At 27.1% G+C, this 25,550-nt stretch overlaps 1 protein-coding gene across 1 annotated transcript; it reads right to left on the reverse strand.

Moving 5' to 3' along the window:
• Positions 1-318: 318 nt before the first annotated feature.
• On the reverse strand, positions 319-24,935 carry LOC100200437 (uncharacterized). Its single transcript, XM_065820292.1, has 7 exons — positions 24,804-24,935; positions 23,508-24,365; positions 15,049-15,347; positions 10,942-11,030; positions 4,360-4,639; positions 4,153-4,270; positions 319-580 (listed from the first exon to the last, which is right to left on the reverse strand). Exons 2-7 carry the CDS (start codon positions 24,196-24,198, stop codon positions 501-503), a joined length of 1,557 nt encoding a protein of 518 aa, XP_065676364.1. The 5' UTR covers positions 24,199-24,365; positions 24,804-24,935; the 3' UTR covers positions 319-500.
• Between the last annotated feature and the right edge of the window lie 615 nt (positions 24,936-25,550).

The following is a 25,550-nucleotide window of genomic DNA, read 5'->3' on the forward strand; positions in this document are numbered from 1 at the left end:
AAGTTTGAACTCCTTACAAATTCATATTTGGGGTCTTTTGTTTACAGGATGTCCGGTTATTGCAATCTTTTGGATACCAACCTTATTTTACATTGACATAAAAATACTAAAAGTTCATTCCATCTTTTTGCTTCATTTAAGTTAGCTTTCTTAACAACTAAAAAGTGCCGATGCCTTTTCAATAATAAAATTGTTACCACTATTGTTATTATTATTGTATTTATTTTATTTTAATGATTAATTTTGAAAATATTTACTTGCTGTTTGTTTTATGATACAAATATGAAACTGGTGGGCAAAAAATATTTTATTAACAAATGTATATATATATATATATTTTTATAAAATTCAACATCTAGTACATTCTTGCATTTCAAAATTATTGGCAAGTATGCTGAATTAAGAAGTTTTTTAAAATTCACGAAATTACTTTAGCAATCAATTTGATTGGAAAAGCATCTTATCGATAAACACAGCGGATTCGACGATAGAACAATTAATCACCTTGAAGTTATGCTTTCATCGTATGGGTCATGAGAATTTATTACGTCAACATTGCGTGCAAAGTCCAAATGAAATGCTATAGAAAAAATGAAATTCAATATTAATATACATATTATAGTTCTATAAAATATCCTGCATCACAAAAGTAAACTACAAAATATTTAAAAGACTATTTTTAAAGTATTTTTAAAAGGCTTTTTAAAATTAGTAACACGGTGACGTTATATGATGTGATATTTGTAATGCTGAGTTTAATCATAAAAATCAACTTTATATCTAAAAGATATAAATTTGCAGAATAACTATTAACAGAATAACTATAGCTATATTACAAAACAAAGTTTATGATTACTATGAACACAAATAAAATAAGTTTAAATAATGCTAAGTGTTTCTACTTTTTATTAAAGTATTTAAAAACTCTAAAATGGCAAATATATTTTCCGATTCAAAAAATTCTGAAGATTTAACGACTATTCTGCTGTTAATACATACATACATACAATGATATTTGAAAGTTGATTTGAAATATTAACAGGATGTTGTAAATTTAACATTGAATACAAAAATATGGACAATTGCACTATGATAGTTTATAGTTAACTTACGATACCATGCAACTTTATAAGAAGAGTTTCCTCTCAGCTAATAACTAAGCAATAAAAAATTAGTGATGGGAAATAAGGTTAAGCTAAAAAAACCGTAACTAAAATTAGTCGACAAACTTTTAAGGTGAACTAAAATTAGTAGACTAAAACGGCTTCGTTATTTAAAATTAATTATCACATAATAGTCATAAAATTTTTTACCATAAAAAAAAAAAATTACAGAAAGTAAAGATTTTTAAAAGTTAACATCTTCGATAAGTTTTTATATAACTTAATTAAGTTGAAACATCTGGTATAGTATGTAAACTTATCCTTATAAATTTCTTTATATTAAATTACAATATTTCAAGGGGTTATATACCCTCGTTATTCAAATAATCAATCAAGAAAGTAAAGATGTGCAAAATATTTTGTTCAGATTTAATAGCAAGAGTTGCACTCCTACCCTATTTCAGGTATAACGTGCAACTTTAGTTTCTAAAGCCAGATTAAGGGCAGTTTGCCTAACTTATAAAAACAGACATCGTCCTTATATATATATATATATATATATATATATATATATATATATATATATATATATATATATATATATATATATATATATATATATATATATATATATATATATATATATATATATATATATATATATATATATATATATATATATATATATATATATATATATATATATATATATATATATATATACATATACATATATATATATATATATATATATATATATATATATATATATATATATATATATATATATATATATAAACTAAATTATATATATATATATAAACTAAATTATATATATATATATATAAACTATATTATATATATATATATATAAAAACTTTTGGAAGTACGAATGAAAAACAACTTCTTGTAAACAGTTAAAACCTTGAAAATCAGTGTTCCACTTCATTGAAGTATTTTGATTTAAAACTTCTATGTATCTATGTATCTTGATTTAAAACTTTATCTAAGTATCTTGAAACTTTAACAATGTTTAAAATGTTAAACTTTAACAATGTTTAACATGCATATATTAACTACAACTTTTAAACCTTTTAATAAAACTTTTGAAAAACATAACTTTATTATGTTTTATCTTGTTTAATTTAACAAGTGATTCATAATTTCTCGGACAAAATAAAAACTTTCTTAACGAATAAAGGTAAAACTATAAGGATATTTTTCTAAAGTTTTTTTTTTTGAATTAAAATCAATTTCTGATGTGAAAAAACTCGGTTGCAATAGATCTTAATTTTGCTTTGACAGCAACTGTAAAAAAATTAAAATCATTTTTATTTAGCTTTAATTTGATGAGATTAATCAAGACTTTCTCTATTGAAGCTTGCCAACCTTCTTTGTAAACTTTTTGAGCCAAATGCCCCCAAAAGTTCTTAATTAGTTGTGCTTAAGGCACATTTGGTGGGTTGGGTTGCTTAATCCTTAACACAAATGACCTGGCCAAAATATATAGTTTAAGTCACCATGATACTTTTGAATGAATGGAAGAAGTCACTTTTCTAAACATTCATCAACATATTGATTGCAACAACCTTGGAGATACAAAACAATGGCACAAGCATACCTCTGTTAAATACGCCAATCCACATTAATAACTTTTTAGAAACTTGTTCCCTTTTAACAAAAAACGAACATTTTCTGGCCATGTTTCTTTGATGCCTGTGTTGTATCCAGAATTTCCAGGCATCAACAGTTGTCAACTGCAAAATAAAAGTATTTTTCATCATCCATGACCAGAAGCGATTTCAATTTTTGGAGCTGATTTAAAAGTTTTCTGCTTCTTTTTTTCTTGTTTTATTATTCAATGATGTGTTTAAAAGTTTTTTCATACCTTCTTTATTGAATATTTGTTTTTTTAAATTGAAAACTAATTATCAATTGACATACACGAAAATTTTGACCAAAAATAAAGCCTGGCTTTCTTTATTCTAGTCCAGGATGTTAGACAACCAGAACTCTTTTTATCAGAAATTGAATGATCAGTTTTAAATCTCTCAAAGTTATCATAAATAGTATTTTGTGCGATTTTTTAATTTTCAAAATGATTTATGATTTGAATAATAAAAAATTTCAAAGATTTTAATGCATAAGGGTCAAACCAAATGATTAAATTAGTTATTAAATAATTACTAAATTATTATTACACACACACACACACACACACACACACACACACACACACACACACACACACACACACACACACACACACACACACACACAAATATACATACATACAGGTTTTATTTCTCCATGTTTAGAGTTTAAATTAGATTTAAAACAATAACACTTGAATTAACACAATCAAAATTTTTTTTTTTTTACATAAAAATAAACATTTTGATTGCATTTTGAAAAATTTTCTTTACTTTTAAGTTTCCAGAAAAAAAATTATTGAGTTGAGAACACTGTAAAAAGATGCAACTTTAAAATAATTTGAACTTTAGATAAAATGATCAAATAATTTATTTGAATATGAGAGCTATTTTTTGTATTAATAATTTCTTTTCTTTCTTTTAAAATTTCAAAATTTTATAACAAGTTTAATTTTGACCTTTACTGCAATGTGTCAGCAGTTTCTGTTTTGTTATCTGTTAGCTCTTATTTAATTAGGTTAAAAGTGTAATGTTATTTTTATAATAAACAAAAAAAAATTAAAAAAGAGATTTATTTTTCAAAAAAAAATATGGAATTCTAAAAAAAAAAAAAACTCAAACAAAGAAGTTGAAAAAGTTAAAACAAAATAAATGCTTTTTTAATGTTTTAACATTAATTTTTATTTTAACTATTTACATTGACCACTATAGATCAACAAAATATTTATATTTAATTATTATAAATAATTATTTTTATATTATTTAATTATTTATATATAGAATTTATGTGCAATTTATATTTATTGAATTCTACCAACATTTTCTCATAACAAGAAAATGAGTTTGAAAAATAAAACATAACCATTATAATATTCATTTAAGTTAAAAAATAGTACCATATCTACTGTATGTCTGAGATTCCATAGTTTGCTCTGTACATTCATCGCCATAATGTCCAAAATACCCACAATTATAACAAGTAACATGTTTTGATGAAACACCAAGATTTGAAAACTAAATATTGAATTAAATTTTAACTTAAAACTTAAACAAATTAGGGAAATATAATAGGGTGAATATAAACAATAAGTTAAATTTGATACATTATGAGATAATGAACTGTCCTTCTTTAAGTCATGATTAACAAAGGAAGTTTTCCTTAATAGCTCTTCATCTGTTGTAACTTTACTACCATTAAAAAAAGTTGTATCTGAAATTGAAGGTGAAACATCACAATGCATTAACATTGCTAGTGGATCGACTGGTGATGTTGAGCGAAGTTCCTGAGTTAAAGGTAACGAATTGATACTAGGTGCTATGGAATCATTTAGAATCATGGCATCAAAGGGAGTTGGATCAGCAAACTCTTCAAATCCTTGCTGCCTAAGAAAAATGTTAAATATATATATTTTTTGAAAATGTTTTGAATATTCTTGCTAAACTTCTACTAAAATTTAAGGGTTTCACCCTTGAGATTTTCTTTAATAACATCAAATAATAGATCACTATAACTAAAACACAATTGAAAATTTTTTGTTTGTTTTGAAGACATTTGGGAACTTATGTTCTTATGCAAAATGAAGAACAGGATTTCTAAGCTTAAAAGTCTCTCAAAATTACATTTCTTTTATTTGAAGTTAGTTATTTGAGATAGAGTCTATTATTAAATGCAGCTGTTGATCATTGTGTAACATTATATTTTATACATATATATAATATATATATATATATATATATATATATATATATATATATATATATATATATATATATATATATATATATATATACACATATAGTGCTCAAAGTGAGCCAAGATGTGGTAGGATGCCATCCCGTCACCATTTTTATAAAGTATAAACCATCCATTATATGTATATGCATGCATGCATGTATGTATGTATATATATATATATATATATATATATATATATATATATATATATATATATATATATATATATATAAATTAGAAGAAAATCACTTAACGAAAATTTTTCTCATTTTAATTGTTTCATCAATAAAGACTCATCAGAAATGAATGATCAAATTAATAAAACTTCAATTTATACCAAAAATTAAATTACAGGTAGTAAATGTCTTAACTACTGTAGATTTTCACACATTGTGTGGAATTTGCTGACACAAAAAGAATTCTTTGGAAATATTGTGTGGAATTTGCTGACACATAAAAAAAATTCTTTGGAAATGATTACTTATTCTTTTTTAGAAAAACATTTTTTAAAAGGGGGATTTAATGTAACTATTATTTGAGCTCATTTATTTTTATAGTTTTTTAGAAGAAACTTATTTTCGTGCCTGCATTTAGAAATTAATTCCGATTTTTTGTTTAATAAAATTCTTGGTTTGCATATGTAATTATTTCAAATTTTTCTTGTAGGCGTAGTATACAGTTTTTGGAAATATTGTTATATGCAGGCGCTGTTTTAAGGATGGACCAATTCAGTTTAAAATCATCATATATTTTGACAGCATGGTGTCTTTTGAATACTTTTTAGTTTTAAAAGATTGCTTATGATTGGCAAAACGTTTTTTCCATTCACCCTCTGTTATACCGATATATTGTTTATCAGGTACATTCTTAGAGGAAACAACACATTTATATACCACATTTTTTGATAAATAACTTCCACTCATTGGACAATTGTTTTTTTGTTTACAATTACAATTTTCTGTAGTTTTTTCATTTAGGATTTTTGTTTTGTTTAACAAAGCATTATTGTGACCTTTTATAATTCTTTCCATATTTTTTGTGCAACTGTAGCTAACTTTAATTCTATTTCGATTGAAAATTATATGTAATTTATGAAATTTTCAATTGAAATGCTTATTGACCAATTTGAAAAATACTTTTCCTATGTTAGTGGAAAGATTTTCGCTATATGGGAGGTTGAACCAAATTACATTTCTAGTTCTATTTCGCTTTTTTGTATTCTTTTTTTCAGGGTCAAATTTTAATTCAAAATTTTCAAAACCACTTTTTTTAAGGGTATCTTCAAATATTCGTTAAGAGGAATTGAATACATTTTACAATAACTCATCGTTTGGTTTTTTGAAAGGCTTATATGAATTTTCAGAGAGGTTAAATGTGACATCAAGAAAGTTCACAATTTTAAAATTTATGTTTATTTCGATTTGAAAGCCAATAATTTTTCTAATTTTATAATATTTTTTCTAATTTTATCGAGCTGTGGACCAGATTTTTTACGCATTACTATTAAACCATCAACGCAATAAAGATATAATTGCTCTGTTCTTTTAAGAACATTGAGTACTCTATTTTGTGGAATACATTTTAAAATTGTTTATATATATATATGTATGTATGTATTTATATAAATTGAGAAATTTGTCAAACCAGTAAACAAAAAACAAAATTCCAATAAATTTTATTGTCTCAAAATTTTATATTCAAAACACAATTTCAAAAACTACACTAATATAAAAATTCAAAATTTAAATTCATCAACACTAGAGGCCTTTTAAGTCAAATCATCAGTAGCCTAATACTACTACTACTACTACTACTACTACTACTACTACTACTACTACTACTACTACTACTACTACTACTACTACTACTACTACTACTACTACTACTACTACTACTACTACCACTACTACTACTACTGATAAAGTATATGATTTAAAATATACACAAATGACAGAATGAAACAGAATGTAGAGCAGTTTGTAATGTATATAAAAAAAATAAAAGGTCGAGTTCAATTGGTGAATATTTATTAAATATTAAAAATAACAAATGATCTTAACATTGAAAAAGTGAGCAAGCATGTAATACAAATAATAAAACATATACAAAAAATCATCAAGCTGCAGCAAATTATAGAAAAAAAAGCAAAACAAAATTGCAACTTTGTGATTTAGTTTAAGAATATGTCAAAAACATGTTTGGGGGCATCAATTTTACAATATTTAAAAAAAAACTTAGTTCCTTTGATTAAAAAAGATGAACTGCAATTTAATTTAAGAAATTTTCATTAGATTAAATTATTAAACATAAGAAATTTTGATAGGAATCTCAAAAAAAAAGAGCAGTATTGAAAATCTGAAAAGCAGAATAAGATCAAAATTAGCAGAAAATAACTATCAAATAATATCGAAATAATTAAAAATATAATATCAAAAATTAAAAAAATGATTGACTCTTAAAGAAAAAATTAAAAATATTGATTTTTAGATGGTAGATGACTCATCGAGTACATTACCGTTCATAAATATAGGAAGATCTAAATTATTGTGATAACGAATAAGAAGAAGAGTGCTGTCCATCGAGGATTCAATAATCTTAAAGGTGTCACAAGATACACAGTAAGAAAAAAACTTATGGAGAAGACCAGTATGCCAAACTTTATCAAAAGCTTTAGAAATGTCAAGAGCAATGGCCTTAACATTTCCACCTGTATCTTGTGCACGATAAAACCTATCGGTTATTACTGCTAGCAAATCAACTATAGAACGAGAAGATCGAAATCCAGAAATTGATGATCAGAAAGTAAGTTATTAGATTCAAGATGAGAGATTAAGTGTTTGTTAATTAAAGATTCAAAAACCTTGCTTATGATAGGAAGAAGACTAATGGGACGGTAGTTAGACATCAGATTGCTCTCCAGAATTTTTGAAAATAGGGATGACAAATGCTGCTTTCCAGCAGGCTAGAAAATAAGACTCCTAAAAGCACTTGTTGAATAGTTTTGAAAGTATAGATGACAGCTCCGGAGAACACTTCTGCAAGACTATAACAGGTATGTTGTCCAGACTACAGGCTGTAGAAGAGTCTAAGCAGGAAATCACTTTAGATACAGAAGCTGGAGTGATATAAATGTCAAGCAATGGACCAACCTGTTTGACGGCTATATCAGGTAGAACGCAACTAGTGGAATCAAGATATGATATTAATGAAAAGTTCTTAGCAAACAATTCAGCTTTGTCTTTAGGCGCAGTGACAAAGTCTGAACCATACAATAGAGGTGGAATTACAGATTTTCCCTTATTATCGATACTATTAAAGATTCTCCAGAAGTCACGAGAGCCTAATTTTTGTGATGAAATAGGAGATTTCATGACCTGAGAACAGCGGGCTTTGGCGTTAGACGAAACCTTTTTACAATGATTTCTAGCAGTAATAAACAGATGTCTGTTTTCTGGAGAATTGTTTTGCTGATAGATATAGAATTAACGGTTTCGATTGGCATTTGCAGCCGCACAATTTGAGGTAAACCATGGAGAAGAGTGAGGTTTGACCTGGAATCGTCAAGAGGGAATAAAAGATTCCATGCCTGTCTGAATCCAAGAAGTTATGTAAGAAGCGCATAATAGTTTTAGATCAAACTGCGATCAGAAGAACTTAAGGGTGAATGTGGAGAAACTGAGCACTGACTAGGATCAGAAACAAGACATAAGTCGGGTAGAGAAGGTAAATGATACGGGTTGTCTGGAAAGCGAGTTGGAAAGTTGACTATTTGAGTTAGAGATTAAGAAAGGCCAAAGTTGAGAGCCTTAACTCCAGCAGAGTCACTGACACTAGAGCCAAGCCATTCAGTGTGACGAGCATTAAAGTCACCAACAACAACAATATTGGCTGATGGATAAAGAGAGAGGGTTTGGTCAATTTGATCAGAAATAACATCGAAAAGAGTGCAGTCTTGAGATGAAGGAGAGCTATTAGAACAAAGAGTAAGGTGATAGTGTGAAGCGGTGCTAAACGAAAGCACATAAAAGAATAGTCTGTGGATTCAAACCTAGTTTCCCGAAAAATGGGTGAATTCTTACGAATGTAAATGCCCAGGTCAAGCATGTGATTATTGGAATCTTTACGAATTAAAGGAAGATAACCATAACACTAAGATCACAAGCTGAGATAGCTGAACTCAAATTAGTCTCACAAAGAGCAAGTAAATCTGGTGAACTTTGCAATAGATAAGACTCAACAGAAGAAAAGTTACTTCGAAGACCACAAATATTAGTGAATGATAGGTTTAGAGAACTTGGAGATGACGATGGTTTTTTGTGCTTTATAGTTTTTGGTACTTTAGTAATTTTTAAATTTGTTAAATAACTTGACTCAAAGCATAGACAGTGCTCAGTACACTGTTTAATAGCCCAAACAATTGCCTCATTACTATTAACAAACCCTAAGCCATAACAAAGGGCTCCACATGTGGCCTTGGCAATGCACATCAAAAGTACAAACAGGGACACCATCCATGCGCAACATGGCACTGTTAATACTTTGATATTTTTCAGCTGTTGATGGAATCAGCCTCTCTGAGAGCTACCACAGAGATCAGGAAACCTGACTACCAGCCGGCCTCAGAACCATAAAACTGAGTTTTAGAGCTGTATCCTCATTAGGAGATAATAGAATGAGTTGCCTAGTCATAAAAACACAAACAAAACCCATGCATTGAGTCAAGAAGACCCAGCATTCAACATCCTAAACTGGAAACAATGTATTAAAAATACATCTGCGTCAGCCTAATAGATGATCTACATTTGTGTTAATAGATCAACATTAGTGAATTTCAAAATAAATACTTTTCAACAGTAATCAGAAAATCATAATTTTGATCTTAATCATTAAAATAAGTTTTCGTCAGTTTTTTTATAAAATATTACAATAAATCTTTTAGTTACTGTGAAAACTTTTTATAAGTATAAAATAAAAAAAAGGCAAAGTTCATTTTTAAGCAGTTACTCTTCAAAACTCTTTTTTATTTTATACTTATTTTTATAAGTATAAAATAAAAATACAATAACAGAGTTTTGAAGAGTAACTGCTTAACAATGAACTTTGCCATGGTTAATAAGATAAAATGAGTTAAAACAAACTTACTTATTAATTGGTACATTGCATTTTTATAAACATGTTTTAATTGCTAATGATTTATATAGATCAATTTTAAATTATATAAAAATTATATATATAATTCAAATAATTACTATTGATTTTAATTAATTACAAATAATTACTTATTGATTTTAATTTTAAATATGGTCAGGCTAAGATTTATAAAATGTCATAACAATAAAAAAAAAGTCTGTCTGGTTTAAAAGTTTTTTTTTAAATCTTTTTTTTTTTTTTCTAAATAAACATGAAAAGAAAATAACAAAAAGTAATTATAAATATCATTTTAATTTCACTCATAAAATGTTTACTGACAGTTTACTATGAAATAAAATTATGACAGCTCATAAAATGTTACCTATAGTTTTTAAACAATTGTAAATTGTTGAATTTAATTTAAAACTATTTATCAAATCAGCTTTTTTTATACTAGATGGTAAGATGTTTCATAAACTAACAATACCATTTTTTTAGAAAATGTATCAGAATGTAATTTTACAAAATTTGTTATCAGTCTAAACTTGAGATGTTGTAGCCGTTGGACTTTTTTCAATGTAGTTTGGTGATGATTTGTAAATCAATTATCACCAAACTGCATTGAAAAAAGTCCCACAGCTACAACATAAACTTTTACAACATAAACTTTACTCACTACTTTGTTTGTTTTAGAAAGAAGAAAAAATTTTTAAAAGTTTTTTGCTATGTACTGATTCACTTCTATCTTAATGGCCTTTATAAAATAATATAAAAGAACTCAAACACTATCCTTAAACTTAACAAATTTTTCTAGCCTTACCTTAAAAGGTCAATGTTAACACGAAAACGAGCTCTTGCTCCTTTTGTAAGTCCAAGTTGACAAAGCTCTTTGTCGCTCAAATCTTTCATCTAAAAAGTTATCAAAAAAAATTAAAAATGAATTTAGCACACACTCATATGTATATATATATATATATATATATATATATATATATATATATATATATATATATATATATACATACATATATATATACATATATATATATACATATATATATATATATATATACATATATATATACATATATATATATACATATATATATACATATATATATATACATATATATATATATATATACATATATATATATATATATATATATATATATATATATATATATATATATATATAATATACTAAAAATATTATGGAGTGTTCGCTTTGATGACAATAAAGTTTTTAATTAGAAATTTATTCTTATGGCATCATTAAATTTGCCTAATAAACAAACCATGCTTGCATCAAAGTGCTAAACTTGGTGAGTATGGCAGGTAGCGAATTATTGTGATTCCAGCTTGGGAATCACAATAATTCGCTACCTTAAATTTAAGACAATTTGTGATGGATTGAGTTACTTGGGGTCAAGCGTTATCATGGAGAAATTTAAAATTTTGAGTGGCTGCTTTAGGTCTTTGTTTATTTATTTCGCATACTAGAGGTTTCAAACAATTTCTTATACAATACTGAGATAGTAATTGTGTCTCCTTTTTAACATAATGCAAATCAGCAACACTTGCTGTTTTGAAGAAGATGCAGAACATGATTTTTAGCTTAAATCTGTTGCATCTTACAATAGTTCTTGGACTTTCATTTTCACCGACCCAAATAGCATAAGCCAACTTGTCTCAGATAAAAGCACAACTCATCCCCTGTAATAATATTAAATTGTCTTTATGTTTCTGATAAGGGTTAAATTTTCTTTGTACTTTTTTTTTTTAATTCTTTTAGTTTATGGGTTTTTTTTTATTTTAATCTAAGTTTGCTTTGTTTTTTTTAGCGCATTTTTAAAGAGGTAATTATCAAAACTTGCATAGAGCCGTGGCCAAGTTGTCAAAACAAAGTATTATACGCATGGCCTTATGGGAAGGCCTGATATCGATATAAATTTTTCATTCAAAAATGCCATACATTTTTTCAGAAAAAAATAAAATAAAAAAATAATTAAAAAACTTACCTTTATATTATTTATATCATTTCTTCATATTTTATATAACTTATTTGATCTTTTATTATTTATAAGTATTTATACTATATTTATTATAGGCAATACTTATACTTGTTTGGTCTCTTGATAAAACTATTTTTTGAAGTTTTTGATTTATTTATTGAGAAATGTTGCTGAGATGATGCTGTAGTCATCAGTGTATTGTTTGAACCTATTTTTTACTTTTTTGAACTTAAAATATTTTGAACAAGTTTATGTTCAGGTGAATTGTTTTCCTCTTTTAGAATTTCGAGTTTACTGTATGCTTGGTTAGAATGGTTAAAATGCCCTACTATTGCAAAGCTCTCAGATGTAATACCCTTGACCATTTTTTAAAAAAACAACAACAATTATTTACCACAAGCTGCAGTGTGTGTAGAAAGCAAGACTTACTGCCATATGGCATTATCTTTAAATATAGAATAATTTTTTGAACTTGATTTTTAAATTCATCTTATCAATCAGCTCAGTGATACTTGTCGCTGTATGTCTTATGGAAAAGGAACTTATTTTAATTACAACAGCTTCTAGATTGAAAGTTTTGTTTAACCTATAATGCTCATAAAAGCTTCATTGTACCTGTCCATATATCAGTAGTGAAATATATGAATTCTGCTCTCTAATATACTATATTATAACTTTACTAAATACTATACTAAATACTAAATACTTTTATTCTATTCATTATTGTAGAGTGAATTGATAGTATTTTTAATAGTTGAAGGATGTCTTTAACAATTTAAAAAAGCAAATTATCCAATACAATCATTTCTCTAATTATTTTGAGAATTACTTGAGATTGAGAACTTCAAATTTTCTTTATACAAAAAGTTTCTTCCAGTGTTTTCGAGGTTAATTCAATTTAACTTTTTTTTTTTCTGAGTTACATTTCAAATTGATTTCAAATTTGAAAAACCGGAAAACTGTTGGATAAAATATCTGGAAAAAACCGGAATAGGTTTTTTCTTACTTTCCTTTTCATTTCGCTTTTAGCTGAATTGTTTCAAATTTTTTTTTAAACCTTTCATAATTTTTGTATGAGTGATGAGTGAAAAAGCTTAAAAAAACAAATATATCACAAAAATATACACCTAAACTTATGGATAATGTTTTTGATATCCGGAAAAACTATAAGTTAAAAAAAATATTCAGAAAAAATTAATCCCTGTACAACAATCAAAAGTTTGCATAAAGACTTTTTGAACAATTTTAAAATTAAACAGTAAAACTAGTAAATAAAATGTTTATATATTGATATAAACTTCCTTTGTGGAGAAATAATGCATGAAAGGAAATATTGAGGAAGCAATCATTAATAATGTTCAGAGGAAATCATACCAATAGTTAATAATGTCAAAAGGAAATTATTTGTTTACAAATCATTAAAACTTGTATGCTTTGCATATTAAATGTGATCACATTCATTTTTACAGAAGATGTAAAGTATTTACCAATATTAAGAATTTACCAATACTAAGTATTTACCAATACTGAGAAGATGTAAAGTTATTTACCAATACTAAGAAAAAATGCCTCTCGATAATAATACTTTGGCACAGCTCTATAATAAACCATAATTTTAGATAATCTGCATAAACATTTGCTGTGATTGTTTTAACAAAATCATCAAAAAGCAGTATTAGCTATACACAACATCGCAATATATACTTTCAAAAAGCCTACTGGATTGAAATTATGCATGTACAGGGTTCAAAATTTAACATAACTTTGTTTTATTTTAACTATGACAAACAAAAAATTAATTACGCATGTGCGAGTCTTTTTTATTTTTAAAAAAGACTTGCATGAAACATTATTGATGTCATGCTGAAATAGTCATAAGGGGGCCTCAGTAAATACAATATATGCAATATATTGTATTTACTGAATAACACATACATATATGTATTAACTGAGGGTTGATACATATTTGCATGTATTATATTAATATCTAAATACAAATATATATTTTAGATAAAGATAGCCCTTGCCGACTGTCGACCCTAGTTCCGAGTAAATTAAGGCAGTTGGCTGACCTTAAAGTGTTTATTTTTCCTAATTCTTTTATTAACTCATCTCTGGTTGTCTGTGAGCATCAAATCTTGCAATCAATTTTTGAGTCATTTCCTGATATATTTGCTTCAAATTTTGCATACATACTCATGCTTGATGATAATACAATATTCAATAATTAGTTTTGCAATAAGTCAATTAATTTAGTTAATTTTAATTAAGTTTATTTTCTATATGGAAAAAAGAAGAATTATTAAAATAAGTATGTTATTGGTTTTCTAACTTGTACGCGCGTTTAGCCTAATTGAATAAGGTGTTGAATTCGTAAACAGAAGGTCTGTGGTTCGAGACCCGCCTCTTCCTGAATTTTTTTGTTTTTTTACACACGCATACAGCGGAATGTTAATGAAATAAAATAGTAATATCAGAAAATTTTTTTGCAAAACATGTGTTTTAATAACATATAAAAGCATTAGGTTTTGAAAATTAATTTTTAATTTTACTTATTTGTTTCTATGTTTTATGGTAACCCCTTCGTGGAAATATTTTTTGTAAACCTGATGCTGACCTCTAACAGTTTGATGTCAGCAATTTATTGCCGACCTCATTTTTCCTAATTCTGAGGGCTGTATATATTATTACTTAACTTTTACTTTTAAACTTTATTTTGTTCTTTTTTATTGAAACTTTTATTGAAAAAAAAATTTTTAGCAAAAATTTGCAAAAAATTTTTTTAATATAAAAAGAACATACAACTTTTTTTTAACATAAAAACTTTTGAACCACAAATGTTATCAAATAAAAACTCATTTGTAATAAAATAAAAATAATTAACAAGACCATTAAAAAAAAGGAAACCCTACTGTCTTAAAAGAATAATCTTTGAGCTTCGAGTAATATTTATGTAGTCTTAAGCTTTTCAGCCAAGTTGCACAAGAAATCTGATCTTTGTTTAAGTTTATTTTCATACAAACTGAAGAGACATCACTCGAAGAAGAGTAAGGACAAACTATTGGTGAACTGCATGGTGATAGATTTAGAGGTTCTTCTGAAGAGTTCTTTTTCAAAGAATTTTCTGAAGAATATGGTTTGTAAAATATATTTGCTGTGGAAACTTCTGACAGATCTCTGATATGATGAGTCGAATTAACAGCTGCTTTAACTAAAAAATTAAAAAAATCTAGAAATATTAAAACATTACAAAAATTGATAATTTATTTATAAAAGTTGTCATCTGAGCAATCATCTGGATCAGTTCACCAAAATTTCCTTATGTAACTATTTAGCAAAATAAGTTTAAACGTATTTCTAATCAAATTTAAAAAATTGTTACTCAGAATTTACTAAAAAAAGTAAAATGCCTATGTTATAAAAAAAGACAAAGTATATATGAATTATTTTGCTTTGACATACACAAAAAATGTATGCAGCAACATATAATGTCAGAGCCAATTCTAGAAAAAATAAAATTGGGCAGTGGTATCCCCCCCCCCCCCATTCCAGTGAAATTTAGCGGAAAATCTGCATTTTTTTCGCGAAAAAAACAATATTTGCTGTAAAAAACGTATAAAAAAAAAGTCCTCAAATTTTATTTTGGACGGCACCGAAATTCAGTTGACACTGTCAAAAACAAAATAGCCCCTGAATATATAATAACTTCAAATTGTTTTACTCTTTATACTGTTCTAGCTTTTCGATTGTAATAGTTTTGATATAGACTAAGTTACCACTTATTATTAGTTATAAATAAAAATGAAAAAATGCCTACAATCATGTTAATTAAAACAGATATTTTAGAATGCAAATTTAAACAAAATTAAGAACATCAGAATTTAGTGATCATACTCAGATATATTTATATAACTTATTATATAAAACATATGACATTGGCTTTGGCTTTGTGTCTAATAGTATGCCTTTTCCTAATTTGTACAATATTTTGCTTTTTAAACCATACAAAATAATCAAAAGATGTTGAATAATTGGTCTATTTTTTAAACTGACGCCTTTATCTTTTCCATTTTGCAACCAGAAATCCTTAATAAAATTTTAACACTAAACAATATTTTAAAAAAGATGTTAGAAAGCAAATGTTGGAAAATTAAACAAATGTCAATGTCGTGTAAAAGCGTTATCACACCACAAATAATACAGTAATGCAAATAGCCTGATAAGCTTATAAATAGCTTAAAAATGTTAAGTTTTTTATTTCAATTCACCTCCTCAAGGCCACTAGAATCAACGAGACTACTTTAGTTTTGGTTACAACCCTCTCAACTTGATAACTCCGAAACATGAACATTGACAAACAAGGCAACTGCGTGGAGAAACAAGTTGAGCGCAGTACTACCAGGGACATGGTTGGGATCAAAATCTGAACATCTCACTTATGAGGTGAGTGTATATATTAGGGTGGAGCTTATTTTAGCAAAAAAAAAAAAAAAATTTAATTTTGATGGTCCTACTCTTTTAAGTTGTTCTTTTTAAGTAGAAAACACTCCCATAAAATTTTCAGCAAAAAGTATTTATATTTAGGGGTAGCTCAAGTGCTCTAAAGTTTAGAAAGTTTTGAAAAAATTTAACAGATTAAGAATAAATTAACGATTACTTTTAATTTCTTGTTACATCACAGTAATTATTAAATGTTATAATTTTTGACATTCATTAATTAAACATAAACAAATTTAATAAGTTTATTAATTTCACAAACTATATTTTTGAGTTAATACAACTTCACGTCGTACGAGTATTGTGTAAAATTTGTAGCAGAAACTGGAGCTGAGATTCATCACAAGTGATAAGTCCACTATACTCCTGGATTAGTGCAACTCCTTGTTCTGCATGATTGTTTACCACTTTCAACAATATTACAATCTCTGTTGCTTGTTTGAAATCGTCACATTCATTCCATAATTCAGGATCAACATTTAGAAATCCATCTGGTAATTACATCTTGAAAAGAATTTTAAAGATTTGGCAGTTACAAAATCTTCCAAATTCTTGTTTTTAATACATCCATTGGAACATTAAGCCTTTTGGTGTGATCTTGTTCCAAATCCTCGTTCTGCATAGTACTCGCCATTAGTCTTTTTGTGGTTGAACTGACCTGATCATCAAAAAATGCTAAACCCACAAGTTCAGGCAACAAATACCATAAATGATTGGATAGCTTGATTGATGTAGCTTTTGCAATTCTGGATAGACGGTTGAGTACTTCAGCAAAGATTTCATCAACGTCAAATCGCTGTATGGAGCATTTGCAGCTAGTGGGGCTGTGATCCATATTTTCAGGTAGACATGAACCGTAAATACACAAACATCATGTAATCCCAGTTGCTGTCAGTGTTAATTGATGTCTGAACATCCAGATTTTCAAACTGTAAATCACCTTCAACATCCAACGTGCATTATGCATGGCTCCAGGACTCATAAACCGAATTCCTCTTTCAGGTACAGCACCGAGAAAGATAACGACAAGTTATCTTTCTCGGTGTTTCAAAAACTCCCTGTAGTTATCTCTAGGTTGACTTTGTTTAAGATTCTTGTCACAAATTTCGATTGTGCTCTCTCGAATATCTTCCACTGGATCAGCTACATCACTTACCATTCCAGTTTTATATCTGTTGGTGTCCATTAATCCCCATTTCTCTTGAAATCTCTTAAAGAAAAGAACTTCTGGAGCAGATGTTTACCCCATGCATACTTGGAATACGGCACCAATGATGAGTTCTATAATATGATGTTGGCATGCAAAGTACAGAAGCTCCTTGCCAAGCTTTTGCTCCAGAAGAACACATGCACCAGCAATTCTGCTTGTTGGAACATGTCATATCAAAACACATTGCTCGGATGCTATTGGATATATTCCAATCTTCAATTCCCATCAAGACGGCAGAAGTTTGAGCCTCCCCAGTTCCAGATAACAACTTGGCAACAGTTAAAATTTGAGAAACACCTTTGCCAGAAACCAATACTGGCAGACGATCTACCTTTTCTTTGCCAGTCAAATGAGGAATGAGTTTGCCGTCCCAATGTACAACAAAAGGAATTTGAACACGAAACTCTGCTTTTAAACTTGCTGATCTCTGGGCTCGATGCTCCTGCCTTTGTCAACGTATTGAATCTCGATTTATGGCAAGATTATCAATATTTTGACCCAAACTTCTAGCTGTTTCAGCAATAACAAATGCAGCTTTGCGGTGAGATAATTTGGTTCTGTCTAGAACAACTGCCAGACCTGGTGTAACAACAGATTTTGTGCCCCTCTTTCTTTTTGCTGGAGTACAAAATGTGGTGCCTCCAACTGCTCCAGCGGCACTCTCGTCTTCAGTTTCCACATTTTAACTATCTTCTTCTAATGATGAGCAACTTTCAGTTGCAGTCTGTATGTGCTGCATATCCTGATCTTCCATTCATTCCCTTCTTTTGGTTGCCCTTTTTTCTTTCATTGTCAAAATTAGATCTAATCCGGCCATCAATCCTCGCCTTCCTTTCTCTTGCTGTGCAAACAAGAAGTCATTGTCTTCTTGAATGTTAATTATGTTCACAGCATTAGCATGAGCCAAATCAAATAAATCATCCAATCTGGAGATAAAAGAACCCTCTCTTGCTTGCTGAGTTGCAGATTTTCTTCCTTTGTTTAGCAAAGCCCATTCTTCAAACGATTGTTCCAGTTTTGTATGGCAATTTTGATGTTCTCTCATTGGAATTCGAGCTTTCTGCCAAAACTTAGCAATCTCATTAACTGTAACAGACGATGATTGTCAAACAGTTTCTTGCAGGTCTATGCGGTGATACAAAAACAAACCAAGAGCCATACGCAAAGATGGAAGCTTAATTCCTGTGAGTTCAGCCACAGAATCTCCAAGTAGATACACCTGTGTTTTAGATCTAGTTGCTACTGACATTTTTCTATATTCTAAAATAAAAAGAAATTCACATTATTCAAAGTTAGTTTATATTGCAGAATGTATTAATTTGTTTTAAAAAAGAATTTCATTCAGATTACCCTGTGCATTATCATTTAATAAAATACCATTTAAGTTGATTTAACCAACCAATAAAAGGGAAGGAATAAACAGGCCAGAAGGGCCAACAAGAGGAAACAAGCAACAAAGTGTATAAAGGACCACACAAGGTCGTAAAGAGAAAAGGGTTACACATACCAAATAAAAGTAAACACCTTCTACAGTATGCCTCACTCCCAAAGGTACCTAGGGAGAATTGAGCTACCTCTAAATTTTGTCCAAATGAGCCCATATTTGGTAGTAATTATTTGTATATATAAAGGAATAGAATGGGTAGGACAATCAAAACTTGAAACTTAAAAAATAAGCTCTACCCTAGTATATATGTTAATATTTATATAATATAAATATATATATATATAAAATATATATTATATATATATATATATATATATATATATATATATATATATATATATATATATATATATATATACATATTATATATATATAAAAAATATATATATGCAATGTATATATTATATATATGGGCAATTCTATTTCAACTTGTGTTACATGCACAACTTTATTAATGTTTTGCCTATTTAAACTGTAAATTAAACTTTTATCTATTTTGTATGAAAGCTGTTAGTCTAAAGAAAAAAATAAGCTAAAAAGTGTTGAGTCTGGCTAAAAAAGGGCGAACTTAATACTGAAAATACCAGTTAACTTACATTACATGGAAATCAAAGTAAAAAAATTACTTTAACTTTTAGGTCAGATTTCTGTGAATCAGTAAAGCGGTTTGTATTAGAAACATTCACAAGATGTTAAGAATTCTATTTCAATTTAAAAATATATAAAATTTTATCAGAGGTGACTAACTAAGGAAAATAAACTTGTTTTTTTGATATTATATATTTAACTTAGGCGACATCACTTACATTACTGAGCGATATTTATTATGGATTTTTATACCTATTATTAAGAGTTAGAGTTACATAACAAATAAATTTAGACAAAGAAAATTTTAAAAAACTCATGGCACTTTCCTGAGTGATTTTTCATATTTATGTAAGTTATTAAATCAAAATTAGTTTTTACGCAAGACCAAGAGTAACTTAAAAAAATTATTTTAGTATTACAACTTTATTAATACTTACTTGAGTCATTTAAATAAGAAAATCTTTGGCTTGTTGAAGTTTTTACTTACACTCCTTACATTTATGCATAATGCTTTTCATTAGGTTGAATTTTTAAAATGCTGCAAAATATTTACATTTAAATCTTTTAAAATACTTTTAACGAAAAAACTGCTATCACAATTTAGGAGGGAGAGAGGTTCAGGTATGTGTGATTGATTGTGACAGGAGGCAAGGGGCTAAGAATTGACAAATATAGGGCGATGTGCTTTATGGATGATCCAAAATTGCATTTACAAAATTTACAAAATTGCATTACAAAACAAACAAACAAAATTTACAAAATTAAAAAAGATTTTAAACTGACTTTTTTAATATTATGAGAATAGCAATAATTTTTTTTTTTCAAAATAAGAATTACTTAATGACATAATTCATTTTATAAACTTAACAAAAAAGCGCCAGAACTTTAGTAAATGCAAGTAGTTTTAACTTACATTACAAAAATTTAAAATAAAAATGTGCTTTGACTAACCATCGATATTCAAGCTTTAAATGTAAAAACATAACATTTAATATTCTTTAGCATATATTATTAAAAAACTTAAGTTTTTAAACTCAATTTTAGAAAGAAACTAAACTTTATCATGTTTTTGTTAACTTACGTTAAATGAAAATTGCAAAAGTTCTTGTTATTTTCTTAAAATATATTTATTTTATAAAGTATAAAATCTAACCAACAACAATTTGAACATGTTAGCTCCATTTTCATGCTAATTTAATTCCAATTATGCAAATAAATTCATGGTTAAGATAATATTTTACAATGTTACCTTTTTTATCATGCAACAATGAGAAAAACCATAACTTTCAGAGGCATAAAAATAACTTAAATTAATTAATTTTAGTACTAATGGTATACTTCAAATAAATTTTCACGAGACTACATCAATATTCATTTGCTATAAGTTGACGAAAAAGAGAATAAAATTTTACTACTTTTTCATTTTCCGCCATGGAATTGCCCATATATAATTAATATCTACATATACAACTTTTAATGTGTACATTATATTGGTTACTCTAAAAAACTTTTTGTTTTGTAGTCAGAGGCGATTCTATGAATAAAATTGGGGGGGAGGGGGTGTAAAGATGGTGTTTTTCTTTTTTCTTAAATTATTTTATACTCATCAAGCAAAGGGTGTTTATTAATAAAAAATAATAACAATACACGCTTATTAATAATCCTGAGACAATTCTAAAAGTCAGGTAATCTTCCTTAAATATGAAATAGAATTATTTGTTCATTGATTTTTAAATTTCTGATTAATCAAAATGTGTGCACGTGTGTCTGTGCGCGCATGTGTATACAGACTTCAGCTACAAAAAAACTTTACAAGCTTTGCAGTTTCATATTATTTTGTTTCACTCTTCTGTGGTTCTCGTTCGTTTTTGTTTCATATTATTTCTTTACAAAGTTTTTTCAATATTTTCATTTTTATTCTTTAGAGGCTATCGGTTATTGTGCCATTATTTCATGCATAGTCAAATCAATGAATTTGCAAACAACAACAACAAAAAAGGGAAGAAAAACAACACAAGAATTTCATCACATTTCCTTACTCTTGATGTCTTCTTGATAAATGTTTAAATAAATATAACACTTTAGCAATTTTTCAAATTTTATCTAAGAACAGGCTTATATGATTGTTTTATCAAAAAAATTAAATTGTAATTTTTGCTATTATACTTCTTCAATCAAAGTTAATTTATTTTTTTCCTTCTTTGCAAATAAAAATGTTACTGATTATGAAAATTTCAAAAATTTTACTGAAATAACTCCAAGCAGGAGCAACAAGTTATTTTATACGTTTTCATTTTAAGTAAACTTTAAATGAGTGAGTATGATACTTTTAATTAATTCTATTAGAATTAATTCTAAATTGTTTAGATTTTACAAACCTCAAATTTTATTTTAAAAAATTTTAAACTATTAAATATTATCATATTAAATTTTTTATTTTTTGTATTTATATAAGTTTTTGAATTTATATAACTTTGAAAACTTGAAAACAGTCAGGCAATTTGAACTTAAAAAGCGATTGCTTATCTCTTTTATATAAATCACATAAAGTTTACACAGAAACATGCACTACATTACTTTAAACTTTGAAGCATGACAAAATATTGTCTAATAATAAGTCAAATTGCTTGGATTAGTTGTCTTTATTACATAACAATTCTCAATTTATAAATGCTTGTTCAGGGTCTTTGTTCAATTAATCAACCAACAATCTATATATAACAATCCTAAACAAACCTCGAACCCTACAAATTTCTGATAATCTATATTTTTTTCTTATTCTATACTATATAAACTATCAAACCTAGATTGTTTGAATAGTGATATCTAATTCAAATTCTATTTCTAATTGTGGCAATAAAGTTTTCCTTGATTACTTACAGTTAATTTAAGAGCACCATAAGGTTACAACCTGAGCCTCATACTGTTTTTTATCAATATTAAAGATATTCCTGAAAAAGTCAACACAATAGTGTCTGGAAAATCTTTACTATTGTCTTTATTTGTTGATGATGCAACTATATTCTATCATCTTTGCATTGCTTCAGTCATCACATCTTAATTTCCATTCATTATTGCAATAACTTTCATTCAATCATTATTGCAATAATCTTGATATCCTTAAATCTATAAATGACGCCGTAGTGATTGAAATTTCCATTTCACATCTTCACAATATTGACATGACGTTTCACACTTCACATTTTCCATAGAAAAATCAACATTAAAAGTTGATTCTTAAAAACTCCTGATACTACTTACTGCCTCTACAAACTTCTTATCTGAAATTATGTTATCATGTTCAGGCTGTCTTTAAAAAAATATTGCAGCTTTATCACTAAAACACTTTTTCTTTCTTTATTCAACAAATACTTCCCTGCTCAAATGAGCTACTATCTTTTCTTCCAGCGAACAAAATCCAAAGAAAATATCTTGTAATATGCTACATGTGTCAAAAAATGTATATTTAGTTGTGCATCTACAGAGTTAAATCATTAAAAAAAAAATGTTTTTTATAAGAAATTTTTTGCAATGTTTAATAATTATTATTATTTTGAAACTTCTTTAAAATTCTCCACTAAACTTTATTTTAATAACCAAAATCATATACAGATATAGTAAACACTTACTAGTTGCCGTGTCTACAAAACTAGACTGTTGTGTAAAACCATTTCTTGCTTTACCAAATGAACTCATAACTTTTGGAAAAATAGAAGAATTTGATGAACTAAAGGAAGCAGGACTTAGACGATATTGCATATCAGGGGAATATGAAAAATTATTTATAGGCTGAGAATGAAGAAGAATTGGAGCGTGGGAATATCGAAAATTGGAAGCATCATTACAAAAGTCTATTTTTTTCAGAAAATTGCTATTTTGTATAAGATTGTCTATGCCATTTATATTTAGTTCAGAATTTTGACATCGATGATTCTTGGACGATCTGAAAAGATTTGAACTACATAAATCTTCTGTCATAAGTATATTTTTGCACTGAATAGCGTCTATATTATTATTTTCAATATTTTCAGCAATATAATTTTGTAAAATATTTTCAGAAGTACCATTAGAATGTTTAACATATGTTTTATCACAATTAAATAACGGAAATTTGTTAAGATGAGCTTCAGAACTATGGAAAACTGTTGGTGAAGCATTTAAACTATTAGAAGCTACCATTGGTTGATTTAAACTGTTAGAAGCTATCATTTGTTGATTTAAATTATTAGAAGCTATCATTGGTTGATTTAAACTGTTAGAAGCAACAATTGGTTGATCAACAGGAATGTAAACAAATTGCTTATTTATTGGTGATATCATTCGATCTGAAATGTGTTCCACAATCAAAGGCGGATGTTGAATATATACTGGATTATTATGAATAGGTATACTTGAGAATGGAAAACCATTTGATAAAGAAAATATTTCTGATACATTGTGTACTAATGGAGAGGAGGACAACTGAACTTTGCTCTTGGTTACAGGGCCTAAAATAAGCAAGTTTAAAGTTAAAAGTAAAGTATAATCCAAAATAATTTGTGTATAATGTAACTAAATGCCCGTTAAATACCAAGTATTATATTATTAATATAATTATCATTATCAGTAACTTAATATTTGTTTAACTATAATAATTCAATAACTTGATATATTTTTTAATAAAGATAATTTGAGTTACTTTTATCATTTTATTACACTGATGACATATAAATATCAAACTAAGAAAGTTTGGTAAAAAAAAGCTCCTGGTTTTTTTAATTCATTGCAAAATATTACTTTGTACTTTAATATTTATAATTTATATTTAAACATTCGTTAAACTGATGTAAAAATTAATATTTTACTGCATTTAACTTCCTAAGACCAAAAGAGCAATTACAGTAAAAAATGCTACTCTTTTTTAAAATAAGTTTCTATATACATACTTTGAGTAGTTGCAGGCTCCACAACATGGCCAAAATTTTAAACTGAACAATAAAAAAAAAAAAAAAAAAAAAAAAAGAAGATTTTTAAATATAAAACGTAAACAATATACAAATACAATAATATAAATAAACAATGTGTAAACAATATATATGTTTAAAACTAACAACATTGATTGTGCTTTCTTGAGATATTTTATAAAGTTATCCAAACTTTAATGAATTAATTACTGTAGAAAACTGTTTGTCAATAAGATGTTTTAATAATTGGAAACTTTGAGAAACTTTATTTCAGACCTTTAAAATTATATTGTTTTTTAACTATAAAATTAATTTATTATATTTACTTATTTAATTGTCTTTAAGAATTTTTTTTTTAAAGTTTATTTTTATATCAATTTTTAGTATTTTTTTATTTTCAATACAATATAAACCTTTATTCAGAGGCGGATCCAGACCATCTAGTAAGTTTTAAGAATTTTTGATTTGGTGGATCCAGACCACTTGTATTTTCACAAATTACATTAGTCAAATCAGGTTTAGGAGCTTTAACAAACTTCAACTCTCTGTGAACTTTAAATAACATATGGTTTCAATCATTCCCTTAAAATTACCTTAAAAGATACTTTTAAAAATTCCAGCATTTAGAAATATAGCAAACCTTTATTAAGGCTACATTCTCTTTATGAAAAATTTTCAAAACAAATAAAATTAGAACTTGTATAGAAAGCTTGGAAAATATAAGTTCCC

Source organism: Hydra vulgaris, chromosome 15 (genome assembly GCF_038396675.1).
Source record: "Hydra vulgaris chromosome 15, alternate assembly HydraT2T_AEP".
NCBI lineage: Eukaryota > Metazoa > Cnidaria > Hydrozoa > Anthoathecata > Hydridae > Hydra > Hydra vulgaris.

What these genes read in the sequence shown, in the direction of transcription:
- LOC100200437 (XM_065820292.1), bottom strand. Translation starts at nt 24,198, where the DNA reads ATGATATCACCAATAAATAAGCAATTTGTTTACATTCCTGTTGATCAA. An exon ending in AAGATTATTCTTTTAAGACA is followed by an intron (nt 11,031 to 15,048) that starts GTAGGGTTTCCT and finishes ATAACTTTTTAG; the next exon opens with ATGAAAGATTTGAGCGACAA. An exon ending in GTTAACATTGACCTTTTAAG is followed by an intron (nt 4,640 to 10,941) that starts GTAAGGCTAGAA and finishes CATTTTTCTTAG; the next exon opens with GCAGCAAGGATTTGAAGAGT.